Here is a 19395-nt window from a genome sequence, read left to right as displayed (position 1 = left end):
ACCCAGATGTGTCCGTGACTGTACATCCAAGGAAGTAGCGTCACGTTAGCAGCTTTATATTGAAAGTACAAGGTTGCATTCGTTGGAGCAGGGTTGCCATATCTGACCCTTAGATTTCAGCAGCGCGTTGCCATTCTGGGAACTTTTTGAACGCACTTCGTATTTTGGCGTGGATAGTAATCAAAATGTATTTTTCAACTACTTTATAATGCAAATTACTTGGAATTTAGTTTATAGTGGACAACATACTCACCAAAGAGTTGTTTCTGTTGTTGATAGTGCGGCCCAACGGGCGGAGATAGGATCGGAACTGTGGTGTAAGTCACATACAGAGCTGTGAGGGACATCAGCGTCAAAACCACTGTAGCTACCTTCCAGTATCTCTGTACCATGGGTTTCTCTTCTCGTAGCGACTAGTCTCCTCCTGCTGAACAAGACATAAGTACAGATGAGAACACTTTTGTGTCACCTGCTGAACAAGACATAAGTACAGATGAGAACATTTTTGTGTCACCTGCTGAACAAGACATAAGTACAGATGAGAACACTTTTGTGTCACCTGCTGAACAAGACATAAGTACAGATGAGAACATTTTTGTGTCACCTGCTGAACAAGACATAAGTACAGATGAGAACACTTTTGTGTCTCCTGCTGAACAAGACATAAGTACAGATGAGAACACTTTTGTGTCACCTGCTGAACAAGACATAAGTACAAATGAGAACACTTTTGTGTCATCTGCTGAACAAGACATAAGTACAAATGAGAACACTTTTGTGTCACCTGCTGAACAAGACATAAGTACAAATGAGAACACTTTTGTGTCATCTGCTGAACAAGACATAAGTACAGATGAGAACACTTTTGTGTCACCTGCTGAACAAGACATAAGTACAGATGAGAACACTTTTGTGTCACCTGCTGAACAAGACATAAGTACAGATGAGAACACTTTTGTGTCACCTGCTGAACAAGACATAAGTACAGATCAGAACATTTTTGTGTCATCTGCTGAACAAGACATAAGTAAGTACAAATGAGAACATTTTTGTGTAAATCTTATTTCCAAACATGATCAGAGTGGCCTATAACTGGCTTGTACTTGAAGGTTAATTGAATTCATTTAGCAATGAATCATCATAAATTATATCTATATGTATTTATCTTATTCGAAAAAACACTTTCACCAAATTTTAATATTATGTTGATGGGCAAATTTCGGATTTTTCATCTGGCCCCCATTTCGGTTACAAAGCGTCAAACTTTTGATTTTTTCAAAGTTTTCAATTTCAGGAACGTTAAAGAATAAGGGTGCCCAAATAACTCGAATATTATATAATTTTCGAACTTACCTAGCACCGCACAGTAAACATAAGAATATGGTTAACGTGTTTTGCCCCCTTCATGGCTATTTTATGTCCCAAAGGTGAGAAATTATGAAAATATCCTACCTATTTATTGTACACAGTACTATACCATGGAAACTACTAATCCGAGAGCAAAAATGTTGATATACAAACGAGAGAGCATTTATTTATGAAGAAAAAAAGTTTATTGAATCATTAGATTTTGATAGGGTACACTGACCTCCAACTGGATGCTTTTTCATGTATATCGACTCCGAAAACCTATCTTTTCGATTCTGTATTCGAGTTTTCTTGGTCACGTGGATCAAAATATAGGTTAGGGTAAGTGGGGGGAAAATTGGCACGTGGGGAATATGGGCACACGTAAGGTTTTTACGTCACAGCGCCAGGTGTGTGTGGTGAAATAAATTCTTCTGTAGGTTGGCAACATCAGTGGAGACCAAGCCGTCGTCTGTGTTGATTGGCACGTCGCAGCTGAAGACAGGGAAGATTGTGTGCCTATTGATAGGTAAGTGCTGTTCTAAATTATAGTCAAAAATGCACATGATGTTATTGTAGAGTTGTTGGAGTTCAGATCTGAGCAGAACATAAAGTAAAATAACGGAAAACTGACACAGCAACAACGAAACTACAACAAAGGAGCATGCAATGCGAATGGCATCACCCGGTGTCCCGCGTTGTGAATGCAGTAGTACAAACTTACGTAAAATGTTGCAAGTTGTGGAAATATGAGCACAGCAAGTCGGGGTAAAATGGGCATAGGAATTCTGATAAGGGGAAGATGGGCATTTCATAAACAAATAATTCAGAGTCATGGAATATATTTCCAAACCTCAGAAATCTCATTAAGCTGTAAAGAAAAACTGCATCCTATGATATGTTGCTGCTTATAGTATATATTCTGTGTAAATCGTTTGAATTGAAAACTTTAAAAAAAACTGTGGACTGTTAACGGAAGTGTATCGAAATGCCATCTCGCTCGCGGTGGGCACGTTCGTATTAAGCCTATGTATGTAGTTATTCTTTTCTGATTCTTCATCCTAGTGACCTCCTGGGATAGATATTTTCTTGCCCTTGCTAAGAGTTATGTTACATACATGCACGTATTGTGTATCTTGGTTTTGTATGTTATTCATTGTTTCATTCTTGCATTCCAGATGCCACAAACTTACAGACAAACGTCCAATAGGCAAACCTGGCAAGCAGAGCACATGGAGAACACATGATGAAATATCCTTATTGCAAGACGACACAGCCTCGTTCAACCAAGAGGATAGAACTACACCGGCCCAACCAATTCCAAGCGGAAGCTCTCAAGTGGTCGTGGAACAGTGTGAGTCTACAGTTCCTGGATCGCTCAATGACGCTGCTTCTCCTACATCTTCACATGCAGTAAGATCAAAGTGTGCAAACACACTTGCACGCACAAGATATTCACCTCGGAAACTTGTGCGCACATTGTCACCAATTCCTGTTCTTTACAAGCCACCTGTGACCCGAAGAAGGAAACCAAGAGAAGCAAGGGAGCTTACCTCATCAGACACTATTTCTGCAGTCAAAAAGAAGCGTCTCACTCATGTGTCTGCACGATCCATGGAAAGTTCAGGTACTATTCCATCTACAGTTGCATCTAGCGGCGAGAATAGCGAGTGCCGTATATGCAAGGGTTGGTATCATTGAGACAATGAAGGTGAAGAGTGGATACGTTGTGAACACTGTTCCGTGTGATATCATAATAATTGCATTGGCATAGAGGAGGAGGAAGTACATTTAATCTGCCCTGCTTGTCGCGGGTGAAGGGCTATTTGAGACATGCAAGTTAATTTTATGATATGTGCCGTACTGTTGATTTGGTGTTTTAAGTCCACTTTATGCACAGTAAGGCTAATCGGGACTGGACCTACAGTTAAAGTTGGATCCGAACCACTTGTGCCTCCACCGGGTATCGAACCCGGGACCCCTTGATTACAAGGCGACGACGCTATATGTGCCGTATTGAAGAATCATTCAGTGTTATATCGTGACTTGCCTTTAGTGTATATTTTGTAATATTTACTTTCAAACTCATCATGCTCATATTCCCAACAGTGTGCTCATACTATTACCCCCACCATTCGGGGTAAAATGGGTTTTGTAGTCGTTTTGTTTTTGTATTGTTTCTCATTTGCATGAAGAGAGTTTCGCTCATGTGTACTACTATGTATTGCGGAAAGACTGTTCTAAATTTTCCAATATGTAATTTTTCTGTATTTCAATACATCTCTGAAATATTATAAATTTTGTCTTTGTCCACTTTCCCTATGCTTACTTTTATGAATCTGTCAAATTTGCTGCTCAAAGTATAATTTAGGTATCCTTTTCAGATTTTTATTAACTTCGAAAAGCTCGACTTCGACTCAAAATTTTAAACTTTTAGACCAGTGGATCAAGAGATAAGCTGGGCCTCCCCGATGGCGCAGTGGTAGCATCGTCGCCTTGCAATCAAGGGGTCCCGGGTTCGATACCCGGTGGAGGCGCAAGTGGTTCGGATCCCACTTTAAACTGTAGGTCCAGTCCCGATTAGCCTTACTGTGCATAAAGTGGACTTAAAACAACAACAAATCAAAGAGATAAGCTACACATCTTTCATGTATCCGTCATTTTACTGTTATATATGTTTTAAAAATTGAAGGATAAATGCCTCAGAAAGAACCTTGGATGTCTTTCTCAAATTTGTCGGTTTAGAAAACTTATATTTTGACTCTAAATTCGAGTTTTTAGAGCAGCCGAATCAAACAATGAAGTGAACTTATTATATGAATCCACTCTTTTCGGAAATGGTGTATAGAGTACTGAAATTAAAAAATTGTTGGCATTTTCGGATTCCTCGATCCAGAAAAACGTAGATTTGGACTCTAAATTCGATTCTGTAGGCCAACTGGATCAAAACATAAATCGGAGTAATTGTGGAAAACTGTGATTTTGAAGAATGCTCCTCAAAAATACCGCTACAAAATCAAGATATCTGCCCAGGTTTGTATTTAACTCGTATGAGTCTGATAAATTTCTCCAAGGGTTCTGGACTATGTTCCTCGGTGTTGTTTCTTCTTGCTTACCCAGTTTACAGTGTTTTGTTCCAAATACCGAAATTACATTATCGGCGTTCAGTTATCATGAAAAGCTTTAACGTAAAAAATCATTATTTGAATGCTTTGTTTTGTCAAAGCGTTAAAGCGCTGCGAATACCTCTTTATTAATCTGTTCTTTGTAATTTAATTAAATTTTCGATTGCAATGTATTCGCAAAGACAAAAGCACGATTGGACTTGTTAATCACGTGTTTGCAATCAACACACTGGTCGTTGGCCTGTTCGATTCGTGTGTGCGTGTAATTAAACGCACAAAGCGTGAATGATTGATAGCGAAATATATATACTCACCAGTGGCGGCGATTAGAGGGGACGAGGGGGCAGTTGCCCCCCGCCCCCACATTTTGCCACTTTTGCTCCGTACTATGCTAAATTTATCTACCAAGGGAAAGTAAATTGTTCATGCCCCCCCCCCAGTTTTGGAACCTTGTCCCCCTAGTTCTGGAACCCAATCGCCGCCACTGATACTCACTTTCGCGTGATAACGTTTGAAAAGAAAAATGGTGAACCAAAGTTCCTAAACCTTCATGTTTATTATTACTTTGTTTCCTTCTTACGTTTGATGTCCATTCCTTAGTTTATATGCAGAAAAAACAGTCCAGAATTGATGAGGTTTCCACACCAAAGGCATAAACTTGATTGGAGAAAGGCCACAAGAAGAACAAAGATATCTAAAATATGCCAAGAATGTAAATAATATAACTACCCTTAAAAGTTATAACTTAAATTACCGATGCAACACCATATTTGAAGCTCTGGCCTGGCAACAGTGACACAATTCTCGAATGCACGGCACAAGTCCCGGAATGGCATGGCCGTTAGTTACCCTGAGGGAGATTTCAGATTGAAGCAACTCGCGACACATGTCGCTTGGGTGAGTGATTGACCGAGTTGGTGTTTTAAGTCCACTTTATGCACAGTAAGGGTAATCGGGACTGGACCTAGAGTTTAAAGTGGGATCCGAACAATTATGTGCCTCCACCGGGAATCGAACCCGGAATCCCTTGATTACAACGCTACTGCGCCATAAGGGAGGCCCATACGTCGCTTGGTAACGAACCAATCAACAGCAACGTTTCACACCGTAGCGGAATGACCGGCCGCACAAGCTTGCGGTTTATTGATGAAATATTCAAGCGACACATGTCGCTTCGGGCTGAGAGCTGCTCCCTAACAGCACCGGGGTACACAGCGAAGTTGAAAGAAAGGGAAGGGGAAGCCTGTAGTTCATATTTCTTGCCACTACATTATACTTTGGGTGCCACACGATGTTCTTGTTGTCAGGCCTCCACATTTATAAATAAGGGTTGTAGTAAATCTGATTTGTTTGACAAACATAAACAACTGTTTGTAACTTTTCGGTAACTGCAAACAGGAAAAAAATGTATGGTAGAATTCAGGCCCGTATCCAGGATGTTTTTTAGCTTAGCTTTTATGAAATCATTGAAGACGGTGGAGGGGAGGGGGGAGATCTTAATTTCCACACACACAAAAGTAATATATTTATGAATTAAATAATATGTATTAGCATCATGTTTGAATGCGAGTTTACGAAAGAAAGAGGACATTTTCGCATCACGATTCCAGTTAGAAAAAAGTTGGGACAGGGATTTTAAAAAATGGATTGCTCCGGCTAATAAAATTAAATCACCAAATATTGCAGACTGCAGCCTTCTGGAGCCTGCCTCTTTCCACAAACAATCCATTCATTAATGCAAAGACAAAATCTGAAATATCGTCAATGCCTTTTTTCATAGGTTTTTATAGGTTCATATTACAACATGTGGTTCAAGGGAGCACTGCCCCCATCCCCTCCCCCATTGGGTACGGGCCTGGTAGCATTTAAAGGAACACCCATAGAGGAACTCGACCTGGAACCTTCGTTGGCGAGATCTTGTGTCACTCAAAGCGTTTGACCATTGAGGCGACAAGTTATTTCCGTGTTCAACGCTGAATTTAACAATCCTGTTTATAACAGAAAACAATATAGTGAGTAATCCACATGTAGAAACAAACACCCATGAAAACAAATTCGAATCGGGAATCACGAATCAGACATCCAATACATGATATAGGGAAGATGGGGAGCTGATATGTTATCCACATGGTAGCCATCTGTAAGTCCGCCATGTTGAATTAAATAGAAAAATAGTCATGTGACATCAGAATGTAGTAGAATTTCACAAGATACGTTGGTGTGCTTGATTTGGAAGTATATTTAACCCTTATGTACAATTCTTATATTGTTATTGTTCATTTGCATTACGGAAGAGGTAAGACACAGAGGAAGTCAGTGACCACGTCACACAAACCGAAACAATTAAACACGAAAGTGTTGCCAGTTCATGTTCATCCTGCATTGCTTTAACGAAATCGTTCCGTTCAACCTTTCTTCACACACAGAGACTAGACTGCATTTGATTTTCAGCAACGAATTGGATAATTCATTGCCCTCAGAATGTATTATTGGTTTTTACATTCACGACGTTCAGTTGTTTCGTTCCTTCAGCACGCGACGGACTAAGGACCGTCAACGCCACCTAGTGGTCATTTAAAGTATCTTTAGCAGGACTGACTCACTGCTACCATCTCTAGGGTTGCCGCTACGCCACTGTCTCCCTCGCCGTAACAAAAACATGAGGTGTTGCCTCCGAAAACAGCACAGAAGGTGGAGATCGGAATCTTGGCAGTTGATTTGAATTGCTGCGGCTATTTTTACCGTGGCACTGTGAACCTCTGGTGACAAGCGAACGTGTCGGTCGCGAGTTGCCCCGTTGCCTGTCTAGATTACACAACAGCGAAGGACGAAATCGTCGTCTCGTTTTCGTGATTGCATTAGCATTCGGCCCAATGAGTTGTTTCCTTTTCGCCCCCGCAGTTGCAACAACGGTGATTTATGAATCCTGACAACAGGCCTGTTGTTACTAGTGATGAAAAGTAGATTTGTCTCCGTGACTGATCTTGTTCAAGTGTAGGGATGGTAGGTATGGTTTGGCCTCGTTCTTGTATCGATTTATAAACATTCGTCCTCGTAAAACATTACAATGTTGACCAAGGGAAAATTTATTGTAATAAAAATAATCACCAAAAACGTAACTGTGGAAACCTTACGTTTCTAGTTATTATTTTTATTACAATAAATTTTGCCTTGCTTAGCATTTTAATGTTTTATTAACATGGAAGCAAGGCTCAACAGCGTTACCGTCTTCTTCCCGTCTCGGGTGTAGCGTGGCCTCCCCGACGGCGCAGTGGTAGCATCTTGACTTGTAATCAAGGGGTCCCGGGTTCGATACCCAGTCGAGGGCATCTAGTGGTTCGGATCCCACTTAAAACTGTAGGTCCATCCCCGATTAGCCTTACTGTGAATAAAGTGGACTTAAAACACCAAACCAATCAATCTGGGGTGCAGTAACCGTTCCACGTAGTACACCCAATTGTCATCCTCTCTTGCCTGGACTGCATTTTGCAAGCTAACGAGGCTCTGGCGTCTTGATCTAGGACCAGTATAATCCTTCTAGGGCTGTGTGTGTTTTGTCCTTACGTGTGCAGCCTCAGTTTTAACCCAAGTAAGAATATTTTTTGTAAGACATTACAGTTATAGTAAAAGGCTCGTCCCTGTGTAATATTACGGGTTCAAAATAGCCTAAGTGTTGACGCACCCAAAATTGCAAAATCAATGGTCTCGAGTCTCGGTAGCGTTTATTTGAGTTTTTGAAGTCCACCGGGTATCGAACAAGGACCCCTTGGTTACATGGATGAGTGTATCCGTCTGCGTGGCGGAGTTATGAGCCTAGCACCGTAGGATGCCGGAGATACCGAAAGTCCACGTTTGAACCGTGATCATTGTAGTTTTGTCGTCTCATTTCTCCCACTTTTGTCTAATGGAGAGGATGGGATGATTAGATGAAATTGGTAAGGGACAGATCGGGAATCGAATCCGTGAACTTTGCCAAGCCGGGGGGTATATGTCGTCGTCGTCGCGATTATCTCAGAAGGTAGAAAAGCGACGTAAAATACCTAACAGAAACGGAGAGAAAGATATGGACAACTGGAACAAAGGTGTCTTAAGCGGGATACAAACCGAAGTCCTTTCCTTTACAGCACACAATGGCAACAACTGCACCACGCCCCGTGCTGCTGGCTTACCAAAAAACTAATATTATGCAAATCAAACCCTGAGGAAAAATTAATGTAGCTATGTAAATTATAACGAGCTTAATATTCAAACCATAATTTCAGGCTCGATTTTCTAATAATACTTTGTGGTCTCAAATCCTAAGCTTTCAGTAGCGTGCCTCGGGGTCTGTTCACTCTCACCATTATATTGGTATTTTAAAGTGTTGCGATGCGAGAGGTAAGGAAATCTGCAAGGAGCATGCTGGCCGATAAGAACACCTGATTACCCGTCACGGCACCCTACGGCAATCAGCCAATGGCTGCTAATTTTCTGATTATCCCCTCCCTCTTCTCTCTCCTGTCCTCCTAGCGCACTGTGCGTGCAGTTTGCTTCATTTTGGAATCAGACACAAAACAAACCCTCTAGGGTTATACCCGGTTCAGACGCCAGAGTGTCGTTAGCCTGCAAAAATGCAGCTCAGGGTGTACCACGCGGAGAGACATTTGCACTCCCTTTTGCACCCCGCTTCCAAAACGAATATCGGATATTTTGAAGTTGGATATCCGTCGTATGAATTTCTTCAGCGCTAACCACTTCGCCAAGGCGGCTGGCTAAATGTATGTCTAACGATAATAAGCTTCCAGTCAGACCTTTGCTTTGGTAGTTTATTTTACCTCGCAATTTTGCCACTTTTGGCTAATCCAGAAAATGAGCGATTAATGATGGTATGATGAAATTGGTGAAGGGACAGTCACAAAGAACACTCATGCCCAGGCCGAGATTCGAACCCGGGACCCCTGGCGTCGTAGCGCGCTGTGCTAACTTCTCCGCAGAGGCCGGCTCCTTTGAATTCCTTTTGACAAATTTCATTTTTAGAAATTGGATTAAGAGACAACGACAGAAGATAGAAACGCAACGTGCAGTGTGGAACACATAGAGAGAGTTGTGTGCCTATACCGGTAGCTGGACAATTGGCGATGACGGACAACTGCGATGAACACAGTTAGAAGTGAAAGGGCAGGTGGACAATTGCAATGCCATTTTAAATCTACCCCGTGCAATACCTCTTACAAGAGGATTATGTGAAATATTGATATTTTCGGCTGGAAATTTGGTTCAATCAAATTTTTGAACATGGGAGAGCCAACAGACACCTTTTGAAGTGACCCGTTTCCTCTGTGCGAATATACTTTCCAACTCCCTCGTCGATTTTAATGTTCTGACCTTCGCATGTACTTGATGTTGGTGTCTTCTGCTCTGCTCTTGAGGCAGGCCAGAACGTCATGAATTCTTGGATGCGGTCTTCCAAGCCACCAATTTATTTTGTTGTTCCAACCTTCTACGGCATTATTAGTGCTGTGGCGTCTTTGGTTAGGTTAGGTTGTGACTGCCGCAATTATACGTGATATTGTCTTAATCGCAATTGACATAGATTCTTTGTTCCAGCTTGCCTATCCATAAACATTTTAAAATGCCACCAACGGGATACTTGGATCAGCCACTGAACCCATATTCTTTCAATTTTCGCTGGCGAAGTGTTAACTAAGTTGGAAGACGGAAGAAAATCGCATATCGATTCCAGGCCTGTGCGTTTTAAAACATATGAATTATCGAAAATGATTTTCCGCGGAAAAACAAGGAACGACAGCACTGATATTCATTGAAGTGCCAGGAGTCACGCTTCGGTTTTCATGTGTAACAGTTGGGCTGAAAAGTTCGTAGGCTGACTCATAGATGGCGTTACTAGAATTAAATCCATGTGATTTTTACTTAGTACTAACCTTCAAAAGATACGTGTATAAATTTCACAGCTGCCGGATAATTAGTTCGTGAGATATAGCATTGTGAGTGAAGCAGCTTTTGTTATTGTGAAAAAATGGATAAAAAATAATTTCGTGTGTTAATAAAGCATTGCTTTTTTGGCGAAAAAAAATACTGTTGAAGCCAAGGCTTGGCTTGATAAACATTATTCGGACTCTGCACCAGGAAAATCAACCGTTGAGAAGTGGTTTGCTAAATTTAAACGAGGCGAAATGAGCATCGAAGACGATGCACGCAGTGGACGCCCCAAAGAGGCTGTTACCGACGAAAACATCAAAAAAGTCCACAAAATAATTTTAAATGATCGTAAAGTGAAGTTGATCGAGATAGCTGAGATTATTACATAGCGTTCTTGGAGCGTTTAAAGGATGAAATCACGAAAAAACGGCCCCATTTGAAGAAGAAAAAAGTGCTGTTTCATCAAGACAATGCACCGTGTCACAAATCAATGAAAACGATGGCAAAATTATATGAATTAGACTACGAATTGCTTCCCCATCCACCATATTCTCCAGATCTGCCCCCCAGTGACTTTTTCCTGTTTGCAGACCTTAAAAGAATGCTCGCTCGAAAGAAATTTAGCACTGATGAAGAGGTAATCGCCGAAACTGAGGCCTATTTTGAGGCTAAACAGAAATCGTACTATAAAAATGGCATCGAAAAATTGTATGACCGCTATAATCGTTGTATCGCCCTCAAAGGCAACTATATTGAATAATAAAATCGAATTTTGTCAAAGAAAATATTTTTTACTATGTTAGCCTACGAACTTTTCAGCCCAACTGTTACGAGGTCTGATTACGTATTCAGTTACTCGAAGGCGGAGAGGGAGGCGATAACTAGATGATTCACAGCATGCGAGTTAGACTGCCCAGTTAGATTTCGGCGCTGACAATTATCTCGCTTCTACATATAGACTGAGAAAATTTTCGAAAATTCTGACTGTAGGAAGCATTTTTGAGGAAAAGCGGGCAAAGAACATTTTCTGAATGTATTTCATGTGCTGATTACGAATATTTTGTTTTCAACTCTCGATTTTGGTGTTATATGCTTCAAATCGCTAAAAAACAAAATGGCGGCAATACGAAATGAGGTCCTATTAACTTTTGAAGGAGCAGAAACAAAATAGTGATCTTGGTGTCAAACATTATGTTTTTGGGTATGCTAAATCCAAATATTATGTTTTCTAATCTGAAATTTTAAGCTGTTTGTTCCAAATCGCTAAAAAAAACAAAATGGCGGCTACGTGCATCCATGCAATGTTTCGTATCCATACTTTTGAACTAGGAATAAAACAGTGATTCTTGTGTAACAATAGGTTTTTAATACAGAAAAAAGTATAGAACATTGCTAAAGTAAAGATGCAAAATAATAATATTATTCAAAGCATAAGACCATATTTAAACATTAACAGTACCAGTGTATGATAAATCCGCACCTTATCCTTATTCAACCTTATTTTGCCTACAAAAATAGTATAACATTTTTCTTCTAGTCACGGATATTCATGCACTCCTTAGTGCCAGTATCTGCACATTTGCAAGCTGCAGTAATGTCGTAACAGGATTGTGGAATTGGTGGCAGCGATTGAAGCTTTGGAACGAGCTGTCCATCAACCATTTTCCATCCCAAGATTGTAGGTGGTGGTAACACAGGTTTTGGTATGACCGACTGCCTCCACACCATGGTTTGATAGTGGGTCCGTTGTACATGTAACCGTAGAGCATCGGTAGTTGGGGGCAGTGCTTGTGATGTTTTTTCTTTGCTGAACAGCTTTACTCTGGCTTCATCACAGCTGCTTGCCTCCGGTACACCATACAACTTGCATATGAACTTCTCTGCCTTGTGTGGTGTGGTGTTTCTTGTTTCAGTTCGTCAACACCAAGATTTAGTAGATTATTATTATTAGTGTTAAATATTTTCCATGCTGTCTTTTTACTGATCCCAGCAATGTAGGATACTGTGTCGCATCCCGTTATGGCGTGGAATGGGATGAAAGTTTCGAAGACAGGATCCGTAAATGAAAGCTTCTGCCTGACTTCATGTACTGGAATGTATTTTCTTTTCTTCTTTTATGTTCCTGCTCGCAACCACAATTTCGTACATCTAATCTTGTGAAATAACGCTACCAATGCACTAATACATCTGCATCACGTGCTGAGACAACAATGTTACCAGCACCAGAATGAAGACAGTGAAGGGCGTGTCCGCCTCTTCGTGGTTTGCCTGCAATCCTTCAATAGACAAATCACGATTATTTGTCCGTACGTCATCCTTCTTGTGAAATCCACCGGAAACCACAAATATTTTGTCTGCAGGAGCATTGTCGATCAAATGATTAGAGAGAAAACAGGCCAAATCTTTTTTATTCTCCGAGTTAGCAAGAAAGTCACTGAATTTGTTGGGGATTGGCACGGATCCATTTTCTATTACTCTCCTTACTAAATGAGCATGTTTCAAGCACCTATCCCTTGTTCCAGCCTTGATTGAAGTTGCGTTATACCGATCAAAGGTGACATGAATCCTCTTAAAGCTTCTTCCCATAGAAAGAACAAGGTTAAGAAATACATCTGCCAGTTGACCAAAGTTAAAACTCCTGCAGGCTTTCCATGTGCAACAACTAATGTTTGAATATCTATTATAAGGCATGACGCAGACGGAATTGATATATCAGGTGGACAAATTACATCATTGGTCATCAGATTGGCTTTGTTTCCTGTTCTCAGACTTCCGTTTGTGCCTTTGTAGCAATGTTTTGGAGGAACTGATAAGAAACATCTTAAGATGATGACTCACAGGTGCAGGTCTTTTCAAATTTACGAGGGTTGAGGGAAAAGTCATTGCAACTATTTTTTTTCTTGTAGATACCAGCCCGGTTGGAAAATTTCGACATATACAGATGAAAGGACGAGGGGGGAACTACATGTGGGGACAGTTGAAACACGCGAACATTGTGCCTCACATATTTATTACGATAGTGTACAGGACAATACTGGTTTGATCGTGCAAAATTAATTACATACCTTTTCTACAGTTGACAGAACAAAACTGGGGCTAAAGGCTCTCAAAGTAGTCACCTGCCATGTGCACCACACGCTGCCAACGATGTGGGAGACTCGGAATACCATCTGCGTCACAATTGGCCGCACCATGTGTGAATCGGGTAATCTGTTGTTCCACAGCATTGGCAATGTCGTCTCTTGTCGCAAACCGCCTTCCACGTAGTGGTTCCTTAACCTTGCGTATGAGATGAAAGTCACAGGGCGAAATGTCAGGAGAGTACGGCGGGTGCTCCATTTCTTCCCATCCGGAACGTTGCAGTTGCCGCCGTACACACTCTGCTTTATGTGGTCTAGCGTTGTCGTGCAGGATGATTACACTGTCCAGAAGGTCCGGACATTTCTCCCGAACGCCACGTCGCAAGGTTAAGGAACCACTACGTGGAAGGCGGTTTGCGACAAGAGACGACATTGCCAATGCTGTGGAACAACAGATTACCCGATTCACACATGGTGCGGCCAATGGTGACGCAGATGGTATTCCGAGTCTCCCACATCGTTGGCAGCGTGTGGTGCACATGGCAGGTGACTACTTTGAGGGCCTTTAGCCCAAGTTTTGTTCTGTCAACTGTAGAATAGGTATGTAATTAATTTTGCACGATCAAACCAGTATTGTATTGTACACTATCGTAATAAATATGTGAGGCACAATGTTCGCGTATTTCAACTGTCCCCACATGTAGTTCCCCCCCTCGTCCTTTCATCTGTATACGTCGCATTTTCCAACCGGGCTGGTATCTACAAGAAAAAAAATAGTTGCAATGACTTTTGCCCCAACCCTCGTATAAGGGGATCCATGGTTCTATGTTTCTATCATTCTGAAATAAAGTAAAAAAAGAAAAATATATATATTATAGGTTTAGTCATTTTTGTGTTTCTTTTGTTTAAAAAAGAGGAAAAAAACTACAACAATTTTCAAAAATGTCAGATTAGAAAACATAAACATAATGTTTGACACCAAGATCACTATTTTCTTTCTATTAGGATCTCATTTCGTATGGCGATCCATTTTGTTTTTTAGCGATTTGGAGCAAATAGCTTAAAATTTCAGATTACAAAACATAATATTGGGACTCAGCATACCCAAAACACAATGTTTGACACCAAGATCACTATTTTGTTTCTGCTCCTTCAAAAGTTATTAGGACCTCATTTCGTATGGCCGCCATTTTGTTTTGTAGCGATTTGGAGCAAATAGCTTAACATTTCAGATTACAAAACTTAATATTGGGATTCAGCATACCCAAAAACATAATGTTTGACACCAAGATGACTATTTTGTTTCTGCTCCTTCAAAAGTTATTTGGAGCTCATTTCGTATGGCCGCCATTTTGTTGAGGCACATAACATCAAAATCGAGAGTGGCAAACAAAATATTCTGAATCAGCACATCAATTACATTCAGAAAAGGTTGTTTGTCCGCTTTTCCTCAAAAATGCTTCCTACACTTTTTACAGCCACATTTCTGAGAATTTGCACCAGGCTAATATGCAGCAAGATTACATAAACTTGCAGTCACGTGGGAGCCGTTATTAGCCGTTCACTTTGAAAAAGAAATTATCAAGTTTTAGGGAAGGATGTTTGATGGACACTCTAATCCTATACCACGGCCCTGAAAATAGGCGGCTGGGCAGAATTGCGCTGGTGCCACATATGGGAAAAGCAAAGCGAGAGCGGGGCAAAAGTCGCTGGTTCCCGCGCACTGTGTGGCAACGTCAACCGAGCTGCGTTGCCTGGTTCGAGCGTCAGATCAACCTCTCTCCGGGGCACTTGTGTGTCTTCCCTGACCTTTCGAGCATATAGCTGTCAGTTTGTATCACGTGGATTACAAAGACCACCTCTACATCGAGATCTTTCATTCTCTTAAACGGGTCTCCCTTATCGCACAACACTTATGCAACCTTACGTTCTGACGTCAGCAGAGATTGCTTTTATTTTTAGGCTAAATGCCTACGTTGTTAGTTTAGGCTAAGAGAACCAAACCTAACGTATCGACGTAGGCATTCCTCGTCTGACGTCAGAACACAAGGTAGCAAAAGTGTTGTGCAACAAGGTAGATCCCTCTTAAAGCTCCGAACACACGAGGTTGTGGTCCGACGTGGCAACAGCTCGAACTTCTACCACCCGTCTAATTTGATGGCCTTGCTTTTAAACGTGCATTCACGTGGAAGCAGAAGAGCCATAGTTCACCTTGGGGAAAAAAGTAAAGTTTAAGGGAGGGATGTTTGGAATCTTTCTTCCACGTAGAATGCCAGGCCTGGTTGAGCGGCGAATTCACCCAGTAACCGAATGTTACGAGTTCAAACCCCGGCCTCCTCATGAAGATTTCCTTTGTGAGGATCCCTTCATCAGCAGCGAGAAGTTGGTTAGCGCACCGTATTTGTTGTAACAATCACAGGTTCTCTGGAGTAATAGTACATTTGGAAACGCTATTTGAAGCTACAGTGATTGACCATGTGCTTTGGAGGAATCATGATTGATTGGGTTGCAAATACTTTTCTTCTGAACCAAAGTCGGTATATTAATTTCTTGTCATTAGTGTGGACAAGTATGATTCAGCAGACTAAGAATAAAGTAAATTACGTGTTGAATGATTTCAAATCGGAATCCTAAAGCTGGGGGTAATTCAACCCAACATCCTAAAGACGAAAATCAAAGATGGCTGGAGTGTCATTAGCATGGATAAAATGTCATTAGCATTAGCATGGAAAATGAAATTTTCAATAATTAAATAAAACGTTATTAGTGAAAATTCAGTTCTGCTGCCTGTATAAGGTGGAGGCACATAGTGGTTCGGATCCCACTTTAAACTGTAGGTCCAGTCCCAATTAGCCTTACTGTGCATAAAATGAACTTAAAACAGCAAATCAATTAATCAATCGTAACTTTTGCTCGTCCAGCCCTCGATGAGCTGAATTTTCGATCGTGATCCGCTCACGATTCCTCCACTGGAAGTACCAGTACTACAGCCAACCTCTGTGGCGTTGTGCTTGGCACCAGGAGTCCTTTGTTCGAGTCAAGGTCGAAGACGTCCGCGTTTGTTCTTTCATTTATGTTATCATCGCCACGATGTAGACGATTTGATTTTAATTTTTGTTTCTTAGCGTCGCCTTTCTTGCTCCCGTCCCTCTCGGCGAGAAGAAGTCATTCTTACCCGCCTGCGTCTAGGGCACAGCCGTCTAACGCATAGTCACTTCTTGCAAGGGCTTGACCCTCCGTTGTGTCGTGTTTGCAATGTTTTATTAAGCATTCGAATCATTCTCGTTGAATGTGTCGATCTTGCTTACCTCCGGCAGACTTTTAACCTTTCAGGCTGTTTGTCATCCCTCTTGGGTGATGACAGCAGCATTTTATCAAATGTTTTTAGTTTTTTACGAAGAGCTGGACTCTTCCACCGTCTGTAAGGAGGTTTTTAGTTTGTTTCTTCTGACTTTTTAATGTGTTGTGTTTGTCTCGTGCAGGTCTTTTTACAACCTTGCACTTTTAATTTTTTCCCAAGGCGCTATTTACACACCTTTCTAAGATTTGAGTCAGAATTTTAGATAAGGGGCTATTTCCCCGTATACATAGAAGGGTGCAAAATGGCCTTTAGTGCCGACGCACCCAAACAATTTTTAAATCAATCAATCAATCTTTTGACTAATCGCGACCGTGAGGATGAGTGACGATATTATGAAATTGGTGAATGTATATTCGCAAAGAACGCTTATATCCAAGGCGGAATTCGAACCCGGGACCCCTGGTATCATAGCGCGGTGTGATAACCACAGCCTTAACCTGGACTCGTGACTGTAACCACTAAACCACGGAGGTCTTTTCCGGTGGAGTGTCATGTCGCCTTATCATTCACGTGCTCGCTATAGAATTATCTTTCTATTTTAAATGCATTAGGCCATAAACATGCCACCAGGATCGCATGATAATCGAACGTATGGAAGAGAAATTAAGAATTTTCCGCCCACCTAGAGCTTGTACAGCAGCATATTAAGCGGCCTTTCGTGCGAACACATGGCATTCGCTCCGTCGTGGAACCCGGTACCCGCCGTGTAAATCCTAGACCCTTCCGTATTGATCTGGAGTCCAGGGAGAGCTATATCATCTATTTTGACACCGGTGGGTCCGAGCATTGCAGTTTGTTCATAGCTTTCCACTTTTCTCATATATCGTCTGCGTTATGGGGCGATAGTATGTTTATCCATGTGTTAATAGTAGAAGTTTTTCGTCATTGAGCGAGATAGTCGAGCGATTACGATAACAGTTTCATAATCTGGAAAACGTTAGTTCAGATCCTGAGACATATCCCATTATTCTTCATGTTTGCCATGTGAGGAGCGGGGTGTAAGGAGTGACCCGTAGCACACCCAATTGTCAACATCACTTACACATAGTACAGACTGGACTGCATTTTGCAGACTAACGAGGCTCTGCCGTCTTTGCCTACGGCCAGTATAGTAATTCCTTGTAGGGCTGCGCTGGGTGTGTGTTGTCCTTAACGTGCGCTGAGTGCCCAAGTTAAAATATTGTAGTCCGACATTACAGTTATGTTAAATTTGTTATGGAAAGTGGCTGGACCCGTATAATGTGACGGGTGCAAAATAGCCTAAGTGCTGATGCACCCAAAATTACAAATCCAATCAATCAAAATGTGTATGCGCAGCCGCACGCGTTTTACACACACACCTTTACTTGAAACATAAACAGAACGCTATTGATTATGCATCAATGACTTCAATGTCAAACACTAGCTTTCGTCTAGGATTCATCCCTCTGTCAGCCGGCCCTCGTGGCGGAGTGGTTAGCACATCGCGCTACGACGCCAGGGGTCCCGGGTTCGAATCCCGGCCTGGGCATGGATGTTTGCGAGTGTCCATTCATCGTATCATCACTCGTCCCATCTTCGCAAATTAGCCAAAAGTGGCACAAGAAGCGAAGTAAAATAAAGCAAATCAATCAAATCATTCTATCAAAAACGAACAAGCAAGAGCATAACCATATTGAACACTCAACACTATTGTTGACAGTATATTTGCTTAAGAGATATTGTTCTTATTTGTTCCTTCCTCGTGTCACATTTTTCCCCTTCGGTGCCTGAGTGCGTTGAGTCGTCGACTCATAACCGTGCCACTAAATGTTACGAGTTGGAGTCCCGGCTCAGCATGGTTGTTTCTTTCCTAGTACCCGTCCCTTCATCAATTTCATATAATCATTAATCATCCTCGTCGTTGCAGCCTAAAGAGTTGGGAAAACGACACAATGGAAGAAAATAACAATATAAATTCAGTTATATTTTGTGATTTTGTAACTTAATATATTCGAGGCGGTTGTTTAATTCTCTTTGGTTATATTGTTAAATCGTTGCGAATGCAATAGGCTTTTTATATATATATAAACATTGGCAAGTTTATTAAAGGATTATTTGGCTTCATAGCGCACCAAATCACACCGTGGAAACCCCTGTTGAATTTGAATAAATTTTTGTGTGCGTCAGCACTTAAAGGCAATTTTGCACCCGTCATGTTATACGGGGTCCAGCCCCTTACCGTATCCAAAATATATATAAGAACACAATTGTGCCATAACTTGGTTTTTTTATAAAATTTGAATTTAAAACTTTGGGTGCATCAGCACTTAGTATATTTTGCATACACATCATACGGGGTCCAGCCCCTTACCGTAACTAAAATTTCATAATTGCAGTGTCGTGTTACTAAAATGGTAAAATATTCTGACTTTCGTTAAAAGCTGAGGCTGCAAAGGGGCACTCAGCACACACAAGGACAAAAAAAACAGGACAACACACACAAAATTATACTGGCCAAAGTGCCAGTCGCCAGAGCCTCGTTCGTCTGCAAAATGCAGTCCAGGGTGTACTACGTGGAAGTGAGGTTGACTTTTGGGCGCCT

The 19395-nt window shown here is 41.4% G+C and overlaps 2 protein-coding genes across 3 annotated transcripts in view; one reads left to right on the top strand and one right to left on the bottom strand.

The window, feature by feature from the left end:
• Vps8 (vacuolar protein sorting 8) overlaps window positions 1-19395 on the top strand; it is a 401212-nt gene that overhangs the window by 354456 nt on the left and 27361 nt on the right. The gene's annotated exons all lie outside the window — the stretch shown is intronic.
• Window positions 1-19395, bottom strand: part of LOC145980063 (uronyl 2-sulfotransferase homolog pip-like) — a 45421-nt gene that overhangs the window by 23097 nt on the left and 2929 nt on the right. Inside the window, exon 2 of one of the 2 annotated variants that reach the window (XM_083113054.1) lies at window positions 254-424. In XM_083113054.1, the coding sequence (XP_082969180.1) occupies window positions 254-392 (139 nt within the window). In that variant the 5' untranslated portion in view covers window positions 393-424. Of the gene's footprint in view, window positions 1-253; window positions 428-19395 lie in introns of both variants that reach the window. The other variant, XM_083113053.1, reaches the window with a different exon arrangement.

The sequence above is a fragment of the Lepisma saccharinum genome, chromosome 27 (genome assembly GCF_977018435.1).
Source record: "Lepisma saccharinum chromosome 27, izLepSacc3.1, whole genome shotgun sequence".
NCBI classification, from domain to species: Eukaryota; Metazoa; Arthropoda; class Insecta; order Zygentoma; family Lepismatidae; genus Lepisma; species Lepisma saccharinum.
The sequence above is the reverse complement of the archived record's forward strand: the minus strand, read 5'-3'. Positions and strand labels throughout refer to the sequence as shown.